Source organism: Toxorhynchites rutilus, chromosome 2 (assembly GCF_029784135.1).
Source record: "Toxorhynchites rutilus septentrionalis strain SRP chromosome 2, ASM2978413v1, whole genome shotgun sequence".
Classification (NCBI taxonomy): domain Eukaryota; kingdom Metazoa; phylum Arthropoda; class Insecta; order Diptera; family Culicidae; genus Toxorhynchites; species Toxorhynchites rutilus.
This window is the reverse complement of record NC_073745.1, coordinates 253,225,141-253,243,679: the sequence shown is the minus strand read 5'-3', so window position 1 is coordinate 253,243,679 and position 18,539 is coordinate 253,225,141. Positions and strand designations below refer to the sequence as shown.

The 18,539-nt window shown below is 40.4% G+C and overlaps 2 protein-coding genes across 3 annotated transcripts; one reads left to right on the top strand and one right to left on the bottom strand.

The window, feature by feature from the left end:
• LOC129765395 (E3 ubiquitin-protein ligase TRAIP-like) lies at positions 1 to 1,589 on the bottom strand. Of its 2 annotated transcripts, XM_055765677.1 has the most exons (4): positions 1,482 to 1,572; positions 1,336 to 1,346; positions 539 to 1,274; positions 1 to 484 (listed from the first exon to the last, which is right to left on the bottom strand). In XM_055765677.1, exons 3-4 carry the CDS (start codon positions 1,067 to 1,069, stop codon positions 29 to 31), a joined length of 987 nt encoding a protein of 328 aa, XP_055621652.1. In that variant the 5' UTR covers positions 1,070 to 1,274; positions 1,336 to 1,346; positions 1,482 to 1,572; the 3' UTR covers positions 1 to 28. The 2 variants fall into 2 exon arrangements, with proteins under 2 accessions (XP_055621652.1, XP_055621651.1); XM_055765676.1 differs by having other exon boundaries at positions 1,336 to 1,589.
• A 4,675-nt stretch (positions 1,590 to 6,264) lies between these two features.
• Positions 6,265 to 8,557, top strand: LOC129765396 (polyadenylate-binding protein 2). Its single transcript, XM_055765678.1, has 5 exons — positions 6,265 to 6,423; positions 6,605 to 6,695; positions 6,751 to 7,292; positions 7,435 to 7,587; positions 8,024 to 8,557. The coding sequence occupies exons 2-4, from the start codon at positions 6,615 to 6,617 to the stop codon at positions 7,475 to 7,477; spliced, it is 666 nt and encodes a 221-aa protein (XP_055621653.1). The 5' UTR covers positions 6,265 to 6,423; positions 6,605 to 6,614; the 3' UTR covers positions 7,478 to 7,587; positions 8,024 to 8,557.
• The last annotated feature ends 9,982 nt before the right edge of the window (positions 8,558 to 18,539 follow it).

The window sequence follows — 18,539 nt, the reverse complement described above, 5'->3', positions numbered from 1 at the left end:
TTCCAAAAACATGTAGCAAGTACTCGTTTCAATCATCTAATGGTATATTTAAAAAAATCAATGTCTCGTTTGAATCAACACCCTGTGCAGAAGGTTTCTTTAACTGGCCTGTTTTCAGTCGGGCTGAGCTACTTGAACTGGTCTTTCCAATTCGTTTCACTATATGCGAGGTAGACGCCGACTGTTTAGGTTCCGGGAATCCTGGAAAATTTTCTTTCTTTTCCGATCCGCCCAATCCGTTGTAGACTAGATTTTTGTTCATTGGCAAGGAGTAAGTCGTAGCCAATCGTGGTTTCCGAAAAATAGAGAATTTTTTGCTTAGATCGTCTTGCGTACTACTAGTTTGTGAGGTTTCTGTTGGACACTTGCCGAATCTAGCGGAAGCACTCATGCCAGGTCGCAATAGTGGAACAAGGCCTATACTGCAGGATTGTATGTCAAAATACGGCGAATCTGACTGGGTGATCTTCTCTACTTTCTCGGACTGCAATCAAAATGCAATGTACTGTTGATTCTTATTTAAAAATGACATACTTACCATAGGAGTACTCTTGTTCAAATCTATCGCGACACGCTTCCTTTTCATTGTTTGCTCAGGTGTATTAGGTATCTCATCTTCCCTGGAATTTAAGAGCTTCTCTAGTTTTTTCACCTCCTGTTCTAGTCTATGCATCTCATTTTCCGCAAACGAAAGTTTATCCGCATAAGTCCTCGTTTTGGATCTTTCATCTGAGAGCTCATTCTGTATGGTTTTCATTCTATCACGCATCTCTTGCTTTTTAGCCTCAGAACTCTTCAGCTCTCGTTTGAACGTGGCCGCCAAAACTGCCAGCGTCTGGCGATCCTCGTTACGATTCAACAATTCTTCAACTTCTTTTGTCGTTGCCGAGAGAGCATACTGCACCAGTGACGTCAATTTCTTTTGATTTTTCAATTCCGCTAGCTCAACTTGTAGTTTTTCTAGAAGGAATTTATCGTCCCGAAGCATTTTGAGTTCTTGCTCATATACAGATAGTGTAAAATCTCTTGATTTAAGCTTGTCTTCTAGCACTAATACCGTTTTCTTCATCTTTTTTCTCTCTGATTTGTGAGACACATTCGTTTCTTCTAAATCCTTTACTTTTTTCTCCGCTTCCCGAAGCGCTAAGGTGGCAGCATCCAACCTATTCTGTAACGTTGCGGTGTCTTCAAGCGGAGCTGCGGCGACGTTGAAGTAAAACCTTATCAATGTTCTCTCAGAACACTTGTTACGACATTCTGGGCATGTTTGTGACCTTAAATGAAGAACCCGTTCGATATTAAACTGTAGATAAAATAACCGCCCATTATTCTGACCTTCCAAACCACTGTAAAACACAGGTATAATGAAACGCATGCCCGCACGGCGTTGCGCGGATATCATCAGATGGTAAAAACAGTTCCGCACATATAGCACAAGTTAGATTCATGGTAGAATATCTTGAGGTTTATATGATACGAACCTCAGGTTATTTATTCTCAATCTAAAGTACTGCACTATTTTTATGGCCCGTATTGTATTGTCCTGTTTCTGTTTTTGTTTATGACTGATATTATCGTATTGTTTATATTTTTTTCGTTTTAATTTCGCGCTATTCAAGTACTATAGAGAAAAGGTGCTGCATTTTTTTGAATTCATTTGACAGATACTTGTGTTTGAGTGTATAGGAAAGGTGTGCAGATTTGGGAAATTTTGACGTCATAAATTGTAGTTGCAACCAAGACGGATCTATGGTACTAGGTGAGGCCGTTTCATCACTAAGTTGTAGGGGAGCGGTATATGAAAACAGTACGGAAGAAAGCAGAAGGGGAATTATTTGCTTGAAGCGTGAAAGAGACAGACCGATCACGAGTGAGCTTGGGCACAAGCGTATTGTGCTTTGTTTACCAGCAAAACACAGTAGATTTCTAAGATGGCTGCAAGGTGGTTTTAGCATGTTGGCCCACCTTAGGATATACTTCTAGGCACCTTGGTTGCAATCAAGTATATCCTAAGGTGAGGCCGTTTCGTCACTAAGTTGTTTAGCGGAGTGGTATATGATAACAGTACGGAAGAAAGCAGAAGGGGAATTATTTGCCTGAAGCGTGAAAGAGACAGACTGATCAGGAGCGAGCTTTTGCACAAGCGTATTGTGTTTTGTTTACAAACAAAACACAGTAGACTTCCAAGATGGCTGAAGAGTGATTTTAGCAAGTTGGCCCACGTTAGGATATACTTCTAGGCGCCTTGGTTGAAATCTGAGTCACTCGGATAGAATCAAATTGGATGCCAAAAAGAATCCAATAGGAATGTTAAAGGAGATCTAATAATCAGGAGCGGAGAAAAGTGTTACTTTTCTTATAATAATCCGCTACATAGAGGAAGTATTGTTATTAAAAACACAAATAATCGAATTAATAAAAATGAACGAACTACATTTTTCCATCAATTTCTGCTGACGTTCAAAATTATTAGGACTGACATTCTGGCAGGAACTGAAAGTTTAGTATCATTGAGATGTTCTAAACTTATTAAAATTGAATTTTAGTTCTCGTCAAATGTTAGGTTTTTATATGATTCTGAATTATATTAGGGTCCATTCACATACCACGTGGACCGAAAAAAAAATTATTTTAAATTCCCCCCTCTCCCTTCGTGGACAAGCGTGGACATTTTCATACCCCTACTGAATAGCGCTTAAATTCCATTTTAATTCAATTTAAGTTTATTTTATTTCAAATTTTATTAGCTGTACCGTATTAGCAGTTATTATTTTGACAAATGTATTGTTTTATGACAGCATTCCAGAAATCACTGAAAATCTTCGATGTCGCATTCCGCTTCTTTATTTTTTGTTGTTGAGAACAGTTCTTTGCCCACTCCAGAATATGATCGATCAAAGCAAATGCCGATTCATCTTTGCTCTGGATTTCCGATTCACTTTTAGTCGGTAGCGCAATACGAAACCTTTTCCTCTCTAGTTCGGAAAATTTTAGAGGGTATTAAAAAAGTATTAGAATATATTTTTATTTTTCAAATCATTATCGACCATTCTGCATTGAGTGTCTAGATGACTTTCAAGGTGCTCGCGGGTAAAAATGATATCAGACAACTCATGATTCATTGATTCCCAACTATGAAATCAAGGCCAAGCTGAAATAATTATTGAACATTTCTTGAGACCTCTGGGCTATGAGCTCATGATCGTTCGCTTAATAGCGACACGCAACCAATTAGGCTACGAAGACATCCATAGGTCTTAATTATTCAACATTTCTTGATATCTCTGTGGGTCTTCGTAGCATAACGATCGCGTATAAGCATGAGCATCACGAACTCATAACTCAGGGCCCTCAATTGACCATCTTTGTGTGTTATTCTAGCTACTACGTCCAGTCAACAATCATCATGTGATGGTGATCTCAGCCTCTCACTTCATATACCATCTGCTGCATCGGTAATTGGTATTATTAATAACACAACAATGGAATCCTAATATCAACAGTCCATCTGAGTATGGTCAAATTGAACATTCGAACAATAGAAATATTCTTACACTAAAAAAGGCGACATGTGTATCGATAAAACGCCTAAAATGGCTACTATGTAATATACAAAAACTTATCGTTAGATAAAAATGTACACGAATAAAGTCGGCCCTGTTACAGTTGTTGTTTAGGCTTTGACCTATATTGTGTCACACTCGAGCATCTTTTTAAATTTTGGTGTCCCTTCGTCGGCATACCAGGAATGCATGGAAGACAGGGTCGAGCGTTGGCCCATGTGTGTTGCTTCAGATGGATAATATTTTAAAGGAAATAAAATAAATTTGCCTGAATTTTAACACTATTTTGTTTTCTTTCAAGATTCCTGGTACTATCTGAACATAGATGTACAATGTTTGTTAAACCGATATACGACTTGACCTGACAATTTAATTTAAAATGTATGAGATATACGTATAGGGATTTCAATAAGAGCGCTACGAAAGTTTTTTTCAAAATAAAACAAAAACGGTTTTGGATATCAATGAAATTCTTTATTCATGTGAAAGTACATTTGATGCCAATATGTATGGATCTCGATTTCTTTTGCATGGCCACCACGGGAACACTTGCATAAGTCCAGACGCTGAAATAGACTTGACGTAGCCCCACAGGAAATAGTCTAACGGTATCAAATCGCACGACCGAGGCGACCAATTGACAGGGCCATTTCGTGAGATAACACGCTCACCAAACTTGTTTTTCAAGAAATCGATTGTTAAATTCGCTGTGTTGCTCGTGGCGCCATCCTGTTTGTGTGACCTCTATAACTGAGGAATCACTCAACCGCTCTGAGAAGCCGAATCACTCTTCGTTACTGATGGTATGCCAAACAAGCATCGTGTTGCTGTACGACTAGATGTGGGTACCATGCGTGTGTATGTGCATCAAGTATATGCATACAAGGTGGGATATTACTATGAGGCATAATTCCGAGTCACTATCGATCGAATACTGCGCAGTCATTCCGAGTCGCTGTTGACAGAATCCTACGCGGTCATCCCGAGCCGCTACCGATAAAATTTTACGCGGTCGTTCCGAACCGCTATCGGCAAAATTTTACGCGGTCATCCCGAGCCGCTATAAACAAAACCATGCATGGTTGATTCGATCCGCTGTCGATTTTGAAAAAATGCAGTCACCTGCGTCATCCAGCCACCATCCCAGCCCGCTGCCGAATGGGAACAACAAATATATCTAATGAAGATCCGCTGATGGCAGTATGTTATGGATAAGTTTAATGTTTTGATAAAATATTTTAACCACCTTTGGGATGTATATTTGTATATTCTATTATTTATGAGGTATAACTAACATAATATCGATTCAAAATCTGTTCTCCATACGGTCATCCGAGCCGTACTTGTTCCGCACGGTCATTCCGGTCCGCAAATATTTTCACTTTAATTTTTACACAGCACGGTCGTCCCGATCCGCACTTCTATCCCCTTCTATGTCCCGATCCGCAAATGTTTTTACTTCCATTTTTACACAGCACATCATTTTTCATCATTTTTTCAATCCTTTCCAAGCGGAAAAATCACGAGCACACATAATGAATTCAACAACAAAGTTACTGTTTCTTCAAACTCTGGAGAACTTCCAGCGATTTGAATACATATTGTCTCTAAAAGACATTAGTTCATTTGTACTCGAGTAGTTGTTGGATCGTTGTTGTTGAAGTTGTTGAAATGGCAAAGGTAACTGAAGAGAAATATCAAGAGAGCGGGAACTAATATGGCGTCGTTTGCTGTCCATATCGGTCTACTTTTTTAGCGTCCCAATTGAAATACCCGTTACGTTGGCTGAAAACGCGTTGCGTGTTCTGATTTGAAAAATTCAATATCACTCGCCTTCCGCTCGTTTAGCGTGCGCCTCATCGATAAATATACGGATACGAAATAAAGGATGCATCATGTGTTTCCCAAATCGAACAAAATGCAAAAACACTTTTCTATATCACTGATAGATTAAGCCGTATATCGGTATAACGATCATCCTAGAATCGCGATATGCAGTACTATATACGCATATTCTATTCATTTCATATAGCATTTTCGGGTCAAATCGCATAACAGTGTAGAATGTGTAGATTCCTTTATCGTTGCATACGGCTTTGTATGCCTATAAAATATGGCATATACGTGTACCACCTCCACTTTTGTGTGTATATGCTAGTTATATGCATCATATTTCATCCAAATGTGTCTTGGATGTATGTATATCGTCTTCAATTATGGCTATTCAAACGATCTAATGTTTGCTGGATCTAAGCTACAAATCGTCAAATCTCGTCAAATGTTAGGTTTTCATCATTCTGAACACTAGAATTATATTATTTGAACTTTTTCCTTTCATGAAAACAACTAAAAAATACGAATCACACAAATTACAACATTTATTTCAATTCTGGTTCGGTCAACAGGACGTTTGCTCGTTGCATAGAAGAAATATTCGACAGCATGGAGAAAAAAGATGCAAACATTTTTTTTCAAGCAAAGTGCACTTGAAAAATAAATTTGATTGATTCCGCATAACCTAGGTTGCAACTAAAGTCAAGCTAAAACCATTAGGAATAATCTCTATCTGTTCACCGCACATGAAATCTACATGAAAATTTATTTCAGTGTAGCGTGTTCAAAAACATTTTTGAATACCCCTCACACGTTACACGTTTTAATACCCGGAAGCGTTAAAATGCGTTACGTGTGTATAGCATTTCTGCGCTTTCGCTCTGTGAGCTTGTAGTTTTCCGATTATGATGTTAGATGAGCGTCGGTTTTATTAAAATTGGAATTACAGCCAATATTGCAATTTATTCAAGTTATACCAGCGACCAATTTGAAAACTAGTGTCTATATATCCGTGATCTGTAAAAAGGTATGTAAATAAACTAATAATTTTGGTAAAAAATGAAGATTGCAGCTCTTACGTAGATTGGAGCTATAGATGGCGGCCATTAGTGGTTGTCTGAGCTTTTTAAATGGACGGCTTTTATCAGCTATGACGCGTCATCTCCGTCGACAGAATATTAAAACTTGTTTTGCTTTCTGTTTAATAGAAAATCAAAAATGGCAGATGAAAGCCTCCTCAATGATTCTAATATTGGAAACCTTGTTTCGAACGATGATGACTCGGAGTTAATAATAGAGGTAAATATATATGGTTTATACTATACACAATAATTATTTGATGCTTGCCGACCAGGATGACTACCTCAAGAGCGCAGAGATGCAGATTGATCCGGAACTGGAAGCGATTAAGGCCCGTGTAAAGGAAATGGAAGAAGAGGCTGAAAAACTGAAACAGCTGCAATCGGAAGTTACTAAGCAGATGACGCTGGGTTCCCCTACAGGAGCAACGCCTATTCTTACGGCCGAGGAGAAAGCAGAAATTGATAATCGCTCCATATATGTTGGAAATGTAGACTACGGCGCAACGGCCGAAGAGTTAGAGGCTCATTTTCATGGCTGCGGTACTATTAATCGTGTAACAATCCTTTGCAACAAAGCAGACGGTCACCCGAAGGGCTTTGCCTACATTGAGTTTGGCTCTAAAGAGTTTGTTGAGACTGCACTGGCAATGAACGAAACTCTTTTCCGGGGGCGACAAATCAAGGTGAACCCAAAACGTACCAATCGCCCAGGAATGTGTACCACCAATCGATTCCCTCGTGGATTACGAGGGCGGACATCGAGAATCTCACGTGCGTGTTGCTACGGAGCGCATCGTGGAACGCGAAGACCAGCGTATGTACCATACGAAAGTCCACGCTACGGGCACAATAATTCTGCTTAGTACATTGAAAATAAATGTTTTTTTTCTTTTTTGGGTTTCCATTTGGCTATCCTTTCAACGCTTCGTGCGAAAATGATTGACTGAAACCTACAGTCGTGGATATCGAGGAAGAGCGACGTTCTACGCGCCCTATTAGGACCAATCATGAAATCGAGAGTTTGTATTCGTTCGAAACGAAGACGATATACAACATGTGTTTATTTTCTAGATTCTAGGGTCAATAACTTTAGGATGGGCGAACCTACGGTAAGTAACATTACATCTAATTTACTAACTTGTCAAGATCTTCATTAATCTATATCATTCAGAGTCCAAAAGTCGTTCGACTCAGTGTTTTTCGTTTCGTTCCAATTTTCATCTATTTTGCACTGAACTCAATTTCAATCAAACGAATATTTTTAACAATTGAATTTAGAATATTGCTACTGCTTTTATTAAGTTTGTTTTTGTATACAAAAAAATGCGCTTAGAATTGAACAGTACCGATTCAATCGGTCAGTCCGTTGAATTGCTCGTTGTGTCCATATACCACATCTTAATTAGTTTTTAAAATTTAATTCCAATAAAGTAGCTTCAGAAACTATATTTTCAAAATATCGTGCCATTTCGCGTTATCTTAAACTTTCTTCCTACCCTCGTACTTGACTCAGTAAACTATATGAATCTATCTACTATTTTACAGATTATTATTATATAAACACAATCTTTCAAAAAACATTATTTGTCTTCGAATTTTCTCAATAAATAAAGAGCAAATGTGTTAAACCAAAGCCCGATAAAACATACGAGGCGTTCAAATTTCTACAAAATAATGTATGAAAAAAATATTGCTATTGCCAATCGCCGTGAAAATAATGTTTTTTGAACCTGTTCAAAAAAATATGAAAAAAAAGAATAAAACGCATTTAATGCCACAACACATAAATTGATCGAGAGGACACAATGCAAAAGATGCGGATCAAAAAAGAAGCAAAAAAAACATGGCACTAAAAGATGGCAAAGAGCAAAAAATAAATAAAACATGGGTAAACAATGAGATATCCGCCGCCATGCAAAAGATATGAGAAAAGAAGACAAGTTTTTTGAAAAAAAAAAGATGCATCAGATGATTGGAGAAAAGAGGACCACGAGCCCATAACGAAAAAAGGAGCAAACAACAAAAAAAATCAAGATGAAGTGACAAAAGAGAAACACCCGTAATCAGAATACATTAGCATTGAGAACAAAATATAATAAGAAATATTATATAAGACACCAAAAAAATATAGAATTACTTTCAATTGTAGATATATCACCTCCATTATTGAACATCTTATGTATGATGAAGTATAAAACATTTTGTGTCTACAAAATATTGTGCTCTCCGTTGGTTTCATAAAAAAAAGACACGAAAAACTTAAATATACTACTCAAATTTAACCCAAAATGGCGTCACAGAGGTACCCAAGAAGATGAATCCGGCCATTTCTCCGATACAAAGGTATATATCACTGGTTAATTGTGAAACACACTCTGAGGAAAAAGGTAGAGAGGGAATTGAGAACATCAGCTCCCGAGTTCTCGAGGAGACAGGAGTACTTCAAGGTTCCGTTCTAGCCATCATCCTCTTTCTCGTCGCCATGATTAGCATGTTCCAGGGGTGCCTAGGGGTGTCTTCGTGTTCGCCTACGCGGACGACATTCTTCTGATAGCAGTGGTTGACACCCACCGGATTCCACCCATCATGATACAGGTAGCTACCAACGCCATCGGCCGGTGGTCATCAGGGTCCAACTTCCAGGATTCAACTATACAAAAAACACATCCTTCGTCGAAAAACATTAAAGATCCTCGGAGTGTTGGTCGACTACAAAGTTAGCTTCCTCCGCCATTTCGGGATGTTAAGAAGAACAGTGCCACCCGGTTGAACCTTCAGAAAAGCTATTTCCAAGCCGCACTGGAGCAACAGACGGAAAATTCGGTTACGGGTGGCCAAAGCTATCATCAGCAGCTGCCTCGAGCTGACGTGTTTGGCAGGAGACAAGCTCCCAAAAACTCTGGCACCGATGTATAGCAAGGCTCTACGGATTGTCTCCGGCCTCTTGCCATCAACACCAGCTGCCTCTGTTTGTGTTGAAATTGGTGAACCCCCTTTCGACCTAATCATCGATTTGGCCATCGTATCTAGGACTGCAAGTTCTTTGTCGAAAATCAGAGGTGTGGTTGGGGAACTCTTCGACTATCACTGTATAATTTCCTTTTTTTTAGGCCTTCCTAGTTTGGCAATCACAGTGGAAAAGAACTAGGCAAGCTTGCAAGTTCATTTCCCAGCCTCATCACCTCCTCTTTCCAACATCCAGCCTCCCAGTCCAACCCCTCGATCATTTATTGTCCTATAATGTATGTCTGTATGTGTTTATGTGTAACCTCCTCTCTGTCTGTCTCTGTTATAAATGTTATCAGTGTCATCTATGCGAGATTCTTGGGAAGTCATACGGCAAACTACCCAAAACTGTAACACTGTATATACAATGTAATTTGATGAACCTTGCGGCAATGTCTGCTGTCGTCACTATGAGGCGAACCAGCCCAGGAGGCTGGAAGCCTCTCAAATAAAGAATAAAAAAAAAGAATCAAGACTGATAGAGCACACATATTGAAAATCCTAACAAAATTTTCTGTTCGGGATTTTTACGTTTGAACGCGTTTTTGTTTTTTGAGTTTGAGTTTGGTTTCCGTTGTTGCGGATAGTTTACTCAAAATTCGGTTCTGTTTGGAATTGACGCAATGTCTATCGTTCAGAGCTTCTGGTTTCCGAACTGTCCCGTACTGCTTTCCACAGGCCTCGTGTGAGGATTTTTATCGTTTTTCTACCGGATTTAGGTTTGGACTCCGTACTGGCAGTGGCGTCGAGTGGAGCTTCGCACCCGGTGCGTGTCTGGTTCCACTTCTTCCCTCTTCGCTATCCGGTATATGGGGCATGGCGAATGGTGAAGTATTTGTTCATGTACCGGTGTTTCTGCATCCCCCAATCCGTGTACCCGGGTGCGATCCGTACCCCCCAGCTGACGCCACTGGTACTGGCCAGCAGGACTCGGCAAAGTCATATTTAACTGAGGATCGTCAGGGGACTGTGAAGCTATAGAGTTCTGTCTCCAACAAACACAAACGAGTCCGCGGATTCTACCGGGGGCACTGATTCGAACACTAATGCGTCTTCCCCTTGATTTCTCCTGCTGCCCAAATCTTCCTTGTTCGCTTCAGAAAACCAATCCCAAGCAGTCTATACTTGGAGTATAAAAACCAAAACTCTACAAATGAATTAACGACGCGAAGCTCAAAAAACTGTTATCTCAAAACACAAAGGCAACTAACGTATTTTATACTCCAAACATTTATTCTTTAACCTAGGGTAAATGATCTTGGTTTGTCCGATTTGGGGTGTTTTTACGCAACTAGTAAATGCAAATCAATTTTTCTTCATGAAAATCACATAGTACCCTATTATAGAAATCGAGGCGATAAGAATTTTGCTCGTTAGGGTGGGTTTAGACTAGTGATATATTCATGTGAAGAAATATGATGAGATTTATAGAAATCGCATCAACCGTTTACACTAGCGTGAACTTCTATAATGAATATATTCATATCTTATGGCGGGTTTACATTAGGGAGATCTATAGCTATAGATGGATTTATTCACGTGAAAATAGGTGTAAACGGGTGAGAATAAATATGATACACTTATTCGAGGTATATATAACTTGAATAAATTCAGCATATGTAAACGCTTGTGAATTTCTCACTGGTGAGAAATCACTAAAGTTGGATGCAGTTCTACTTCAGGTGAATAAATTCACCGAAGATATGAATATATTCATTATAGAAGTTCACGCTAGTGTAAACGGTTGATGCGATTTCTATAAATCTCATCATATTTCTTCACATGAATATATCCCTAGTCTAAACCCACCCTTAGGTGAATTTATTCACCTGAAGTAGAACTGCATCCAACTTTAGTGATTTCTCACCAGTGAGAAATTCACAAGCGTTTACATATGCTGAATTTATTCATGTTATATATATATATATATATATATATATATATATATATATATATATATATATATATATATATATATATATATATATATATATATATATATATATATATATATATATATATATATATATATATATATATATATATATATATATATATATATATATATATATATATATATATATATATATATATATATATATATATATATATATATATATATATATATATATATATATATATATATATATATATATATATATATATATATATATATATATATATATATATATATATATATATATATATATATATATATATATACGTACCCTGTTGCAACGTTGAAATAGACGGTGTAATAAACGAAAAGGGTTTGACTCGAAAAGAGATACTCGATGGCGTCAGTCGCTTCAAGAACTCCTCACTTAAAAGTGTGAAGATTCTTGAATGCGATCGACTGAAATCTGTGTCACTTAAAAATGACAAACGAGTTCTCAATCGGACAAACTCTTTTCGTGTGACATTTGAGGGTTCCGCTCTTCCAAACTACGTTGCAATAGGTGCACTTCGTTTACCTGTTCGGTTGTTTGTACCCCGGGTAATGAAATACAACAAATGTATGCAACTCGGTCACACGGCCGCCTACTGTTGTAATAAACAACGTTGCGCAGATTGTGGAGAGAGTCATGATGGGACTTCTTGCGCAAAAGAGCGCAAGTGTCTTCATTGCGACGAGGCTCCACATGATCTTTCTCAATGCCCGGTGTACATACAACGAGGGGAAAACCTCAAGCGTTCCTTAAAGGAACGTTCCAAGCGGACTTATGCAGAAATGCTTAAGAGTTCCGCTTCAATGACTCAGGACAATCCCTACTCCATTCTGCAGAACGACGAGCCTGTTGCTGACGCTCCCAATGCAGGAAGTTCCGGTACATCGCAGGGTGCCATTAGGAAAAGAAAAATTACTTCTTTTCCATCACTCCCCAGAAAGAAGACCGAAACTTCCCAAATTGGAATGAAACCTCGTATCGAACGTGCTGAGAATAGACCGAAGCAAGTACCTCCTGGTTTAAGCGGTTCTTCTACGCACCTCAGCACTTCCCGGAGCAGAGCCCAACACGTCAGTTCCTTTTTCGCGGTCGAGGCAACAGCCACAATCTGGCTTGCTTGCGCTTTCTGACCTGGTGGACAATATTTTAAATGCTTTAAATATAAATGACCCTCTTAAAAGCATAGTATTATGTTTGCTCCCGATTGTGAGAACATTTTTGAAAGAAAAATGTGGTTTTTTAGCAGCGTTCATTTCCCTCGATGCCTGATTCAGTGCAAGAGGTCAAGGATTTGACCACTGTAATACAGTGGAATTGCAGAAGCATCATCCCTAAACTAGATCAATTTAAATTTTTAATTCATAGTTCTAACTGTGATGTATTTTCCCTCTGTGAAACATGGCTTTCTTCAGCCGACGAACTGAATTTCCACGATTTCAACATTATTCGCCTCGATCGAAATGACTCGTTTGGTGGCGTACTATTGGGGATAAAAAAATGTCACTCCTTCTATAGAGTCACTCTCCCATCGATGACAGGCATTGAAGTTGTCGCTTGCCAGACACAAATCAATGGCAAAGACCTCTGCATTGCCTCGATATATATTCCTTCAAGAACTATGGTTGGCCGCCATCAGTTTCTTGATATCATCGAGGCACTGCCGGAGCCGCGGCTAATCTTAGGTGACCTCAACTCCCATGGAACAGCATGGGGTTCACTCTACGATGACAACCGTGCCACTTTGATTTATGATCTGTGCGACAACTTCAAATTGACAGTTTTGAATACTGGGGAAGCAACTAGAATAGCCAACCCTCCTGCACGGGCAAGTATGCTAGACATATCACTTTGCTCTTCTTCGTTATCCCTGGATTGCACGTGGGAGGTAATCCAAGATCCCCACGGTAGTGACCACCTGCCAATAATTTTATCGATCGCCAATGAATCAGGTCCATCATTCGTCTTCCTAAGCTCGAAGCCGCCGGACGGTTTTATATCGTTATCGTCCATCGTTGAAGTGATACCGTTATTTTCGTGGCTGGTGGAGTGAGTGTTGGACACTAACGGGATTCCCTGTGAATTCATTGAAGCAGACACAACAAGCGAGAGGAAGAAACCCTGCACGCGAGTGCTGAGTGCTGGTGTTTTATCGCCGTAGCACCGTCTTCGACATCATCACCGCGTGGTGCGATACACGGGTTCAGCTGTACCGAACGATCAACACGCAGCACCGTTATAAATAATCCGCACTGGTGTGCATAATAAGTATACTCAAATTAATAGGTTAAGGTTATTAGGTTAAGGAATTATAAAAAAAAATTGCAAAAATTATAAGAAAGTGTACATCTGCCATTTTAAATGGCAGAAGGGGAAGAAAGCGTTGACATGGATATCGAATCCACTGTCTCCCCCTCCCCAGCTACGGGTGCTGGGAAGTCGCTTAAACGCGTTCCCCCCTCAGAAGATGTCTCTTTACAGGAAGAGTTAACTCACCTCAACAAGCCTCCCTCAAGAAAATTTGCAAACCTTTCCTCTTCACCCCCTCATTCTCCCGCTCCCGTTTCCGCTCAACTCCCGAACTTGCCTCCCAGCCCTACTGATCCCGCTCCCGCTCAACAATCGACCTCGACCTCCCCCTCAGTTGCTTCCTCTCCTCGTGTCAAGGTCTATCCAGAAGATTCACCTGGAGCTGGCCCATGGGTTGTTTTTTTCCGGCCCAAACCGAACGGAAAATCCATCAATGTCATTCAGGTTTCGAAAGATCTGGCAAGATATTATTCCTCCGTGGTCGAAATCTCTAAGGTTAGACCGAACAAACTGCGTGTTGTCGTGAGTGATCGGAAACACGCAAATGCAGTTGTGATCGACGAGAGATTCTCCCTAGAGTATCGTGTCTACGTGCCGTCCCATGACGTAGAAATCTCGGGGGTGATAACTGAAACGGGTCTGACGTGTGAAATGATAAAGGAAGGAGTTGGTAAATTTAAAAGACTCCCGTTGGTGGGCGTTAAAATTTTGGACAGCCGCCAACTAGGGAAAGTATCCCAAGAAAAGGGAAAAACTAAATTCACGCCGTCAGACTCGTTTCGAGTAACTTTTGCTGGTTCCGCTCTCCCTGACTACGTCATGGTGGGCAAATTAAGACTGCCTGTGCGACTCTTCGTGCCAAAGCCCATGACTTGCCAAAAATGCAAGTCAGTTGGTCACACTTCAGATTATTGTGCCAACAAGGAGCGCTGTGCCACTTGCGGAGAGCAACATGAGGGGAAATCCTGCAGTGCGACTGAGCATAAATGTCCATATTGCGGGGGATCCCCACACGAGCTCTCAGTTTGTGAAACTTACAAGAGTCGCTGGGAGAAACAGAAGCGCTCTTTGAAGGAACGCTCGAAACGCACTTTTGCGGATATTTTAAAGGGCGCTTCTCCACTGGCCCAACAACAACAACCAATCATCACATAAAATGTCTTCGCCACGTTGCCCGTTGACGAAATGGAAGCGGACACAGCTAACGGGGGCACACCGTTCATTTTCCAAGGGAATCCCCGGCGCAAAAATGTGACCACTCCCAAAGTTCAAGGACAAGCCCCTCCGGTTATACCTCCTGTTAGCATGCCTAAAAAATCGAGTGCAGCGGACAAGCAAAATCAGGTTCCTCCTGGCTTCCGTGGGAATAGTTCACCTTCGAACGACCCAGCACTCGAGGGGACATCAAAAACCCCAAATGTCCCTATTTTTCCGTCCAGCTCAACTCCCCAATCGGGATTTATAAAGTTGTCTGACCTTTTGGACCAAATCTTCAAGTGTTTTAATGTTTCCGACTCCATCAGAACCATTGTCATTTCAATGCTTCCAGTATTAAAGACAATTTTGCAACAATTGATGCAAACATGGCCCCTCTTTGCAATGATTATCTCTCTTGATGTCTAATTCAAATAGAGAGGTCGGAGATATCACTGTTTTACAGTGGAATTGTCGTAGTCTTATCCCTAAATTGGATACATTCAAATTTTTAATTCATAACTTCAATTGTGACGTTTTTGCTCTGTCCGAAACTTGGCTTTCTTCGCGAGATGATATCTCTTTCCACGATTTTAATATTATACGCTTGGACCGTGTTGACAGATACGGAGGGGTGCTATTGGGGATCAATAAGTGCCACACATTTTTTAGAATTGACCTTCCACCTATTGGGGGGATCGAAGCTGTTGCTTGTCATGCAAACATCAGAGGCAAAGACCTTTGTATTGTCAGCTTGTATTGGCCTCCGAGAGCTGCGGTTAGCCGCAAGCAACTTGTTGACATGTGCTCACTCCTTCCTGAGCCACGATTGATCTTGGGAGACTTCAACTCTCACGGAACTGCCTGGGGGGAACAGTACGACGACAATCGTTCATCGATGATATATGACCTTTGTAACAGCTTCAATATGACCGTTTTGAATACTTTGGAAACAACACGTGTTCCTAAACCTCCTGCTAACCCAAGTGCTCTTGACCTCTCGCTTTGCTCGAATTCACTATCGTTAGATTGCAAGTGGAATGTAATCCAGGACCCCAACGGTAGTGATCACTTGCCAATCAAAATTTCCATCACCATTGGTTCGAATTCTTCTGAATCTATAAACATGGCATATGACCTCACAAGACACATTGACTGGAAAAAATATGCGGACGCAATTGCTCTAGCCATCAATTCCAGAGATGGTTTGCCTCCATTGGAGGAGTATAACTTCCTTTCTCGTTTGATATATGACAGCGCGGTTCGTGCTCAAACGAAACCCATCCGTGGTTCCACCATTCGCCGAAGGCCTCCCAATCCATGGTGGGATAGCCAATGTTCCAAGCTTTATCAGAATAAATCGAACGCATTTAAAGCTTTTCGGAAACGTGGAACCATTGAGAATTTTCAAACGTATTTGGACCTTGAAAATCAATTTAAAAACTTGATCAAAGGGAAAAAACGTGCTTATTGGCGAAATTTCGTGGGAGGTTTGTCACGAGAAACGTCAATGAAAAAATTATGGAAAGTGGCTCGAAACATGAGAAATCGCTCTTCATCGAATGAAAGCGAAGAATATTCACATCGATGGATTTTTAATTTTGCACGGAAGGTTTGTCCCGATTCCGTTCCTGTGCAAAAAATTGTTCGAGATATACCACAAGATAGGTGCGATCTTGATTCCGAGTTTTCGATGGTAGAATTCTCTCTTGCTCTCCTTTCTTGTAACAATTCGGCTCCAGGAACGGATAGAATTAAGTTCAACTTGTTAAAAAACCTCCCTGATGTGGCGAAACATCGCTTGTTGAATTTATTCAATCGGTTTCTGGAGCATAATATTGTTCCAGATGATTGGAGACAAGTGCGAATTATAGCTATTCAAAAATCCGGAAAACCCGCATCCGACTTCAATTCGTACCGTCCAATAACAATGCTGTCTTGTATACGGAAATTGTTGGAGAAAATGATCTTGTTTCGCCTTGATCGATGGGTTGAAACGAATGGCCTACTCTCAGATACACAATATGGGTTCCGCAGGGGCAAGGGGACGAATGATTGTCTTGCGTTGCTTTCTTCAGAAATTCAAATGGCTTACGCCGAAAAAAAACAAATGGCTTCAGTATTCTTGGACACAAAGGGGGCCTTTGATTCTGTTTCAATAGAGGTTTTGTCAGACAAATTACACTCTCGGGGTCTGCCGCCTCTGTTGAATAATATGTTATATAACTTGCTTTGTGAGAAACAGTTGAACTTTTCTCACGGGGATTCGACAGTAAATCGGGTCTCCTACATGGGCCTCCCCCAGGGCTCATGTTTAAGCCCCCTTTTGTACAACTTCTATGTAAGCGACATCGACAATTGTCTTACACAAAATTGCAGCCTAAGACAACTTGCAGATGACGGAGTGGTGTCTGTCGTAGGATCAAACGAATCCGACCTGCAAGGACCCTTACAAGATACTTTGAACAATTTTTCAACCTGGGCCATTGGGCTAGGGATCGAATTCTCCACGGAGAAAACAGAGATGGTGGTTTTTTCTAGGAAGCATAGACCAGCAAAACCAAAGCTTCAACTTTTGGGTAAACCGATCACTCATGCTATGTCATTCAAGTATCTTGGGGTCTGGTTCGACTCCAAATGTACTTGGGGGGCCCATATTAGGTATCTGAGTAAAAAATGCCCATCCCGAAGATCTTATAATGTTGTATCGAACAACTATTCTCTCAGTGATGTAGTATGGCAGTTTCTGTTTTCAATCAGCTGCCAAAACACATCTCATTAAACTCGAGCGAATTCAGTATCTTTGTCTCCGTATTGCGTTGGGATGTATGCCCTCAACGCATACCATGAGTCTCGAGGTTTTGGCAGGCCTACTCCCACTAAAAGATCGCTTCAATTTATTATCGCTTCGGTTCCTCATCCGGTGTAAGGTTATGAACCCATTGGTGATCGGAAATTTTGAGCAGCTTATCGAGCTAAATTTTCATTCAGGATTCATGAGCTCATATCATGAATTCATCTCCATGCAGGTTGATCCTTCTTCGTATACTCCCAACCGTGTTTGTTTTCCTGACTACATCAATTCCTCTGTACATTTTTATCTGTTCATGAAGGAGAAAATCCATGGAATTCCAGATTATCATCGATCGGGGATCGTTCCTACGATCTTCAATGCAAAGTATGGGCGTGTCAATTGTGATAATATGTACTTTACTGATGGGTCCTCTATGAATGAGTCCACAGGATTTGGAGTGTTCAACGAAATTTTTAGCACCTCCCACAGTCTTCAGAATCCTTGCTCTGTGTATATTGCTGAATTGGCAGCAATACATTGGGCGCTGGACAGCGTCGCCTCACGACCTGTTGAACACTATTACATTGTAACGGATAGTCTTAGCTCTGTCGAAGCTATCCGTTCAGTGAGGCCGGAAAAGCACTCGCCGTACTTCCTTGAGAGAATACGAGAAAATTTGAGTGCTTTAACCAGACGCTGTTATGTCATTACCTTTGTCTGGGTCCCTTCACATTGCTCAATTCCGGGTAACGAGAGGGCTGACTCATTAGCAAAGGTAGGTGCAATTGAAGGCGATATTTATCAGCGTCAA

What these genes read in the sequence shown, in the direction of transcription:
- LOC129765395 (XM_055765676.1), bottom strand. Translation starts at nt 1,448, where the DNA reads ATGAATCTAACTTGTGCTATATGTGCGGAACTGTTTTTACCATCTGAT. An exon ending in GTTTTACAGTGGTTTGGAAG is followed by an intron (nt 1,275 to 1,335) that starts GTCAGAATAATG and finishes TCTTCATTTAAG; the next exon opens with GTCACAAACATGCCCAGAAT. An exon ending in TGAACAAGAGTACTCCTATG is followed by an intron (nt 485 to 538) that starts GTAAGTATGTCA and finishes TTTTGATTGCAG; the next exon opens with TCCGAGAAAGTAGAGAAGAT.
- LOC129765396 (XM_055765678.1), top strand. Translation starts at nt 6,615, where the DNA reads ATGGCAGATGAAAGCCTCCTCAATGATTCTAATATTGGAAACCTTGTT. An exon ending in ACTCGGAGTTAATAATAGAG is followed by an intron (nt 6,696 to 6,750) that starts GTAAATATATAT and finishes CTTGCCGACCAG; the next exon opens with GATGACTACCTCAAGAGCGC. An exon ending in CGTGGAACGCGAAGACCAGC is followed by an intron (nt 7,293 to 7,434) that starts GTATGTACCATA and finishes TGAAACCTACAG; the next exon opens with TCGTGGATATCGAGGAAGAG.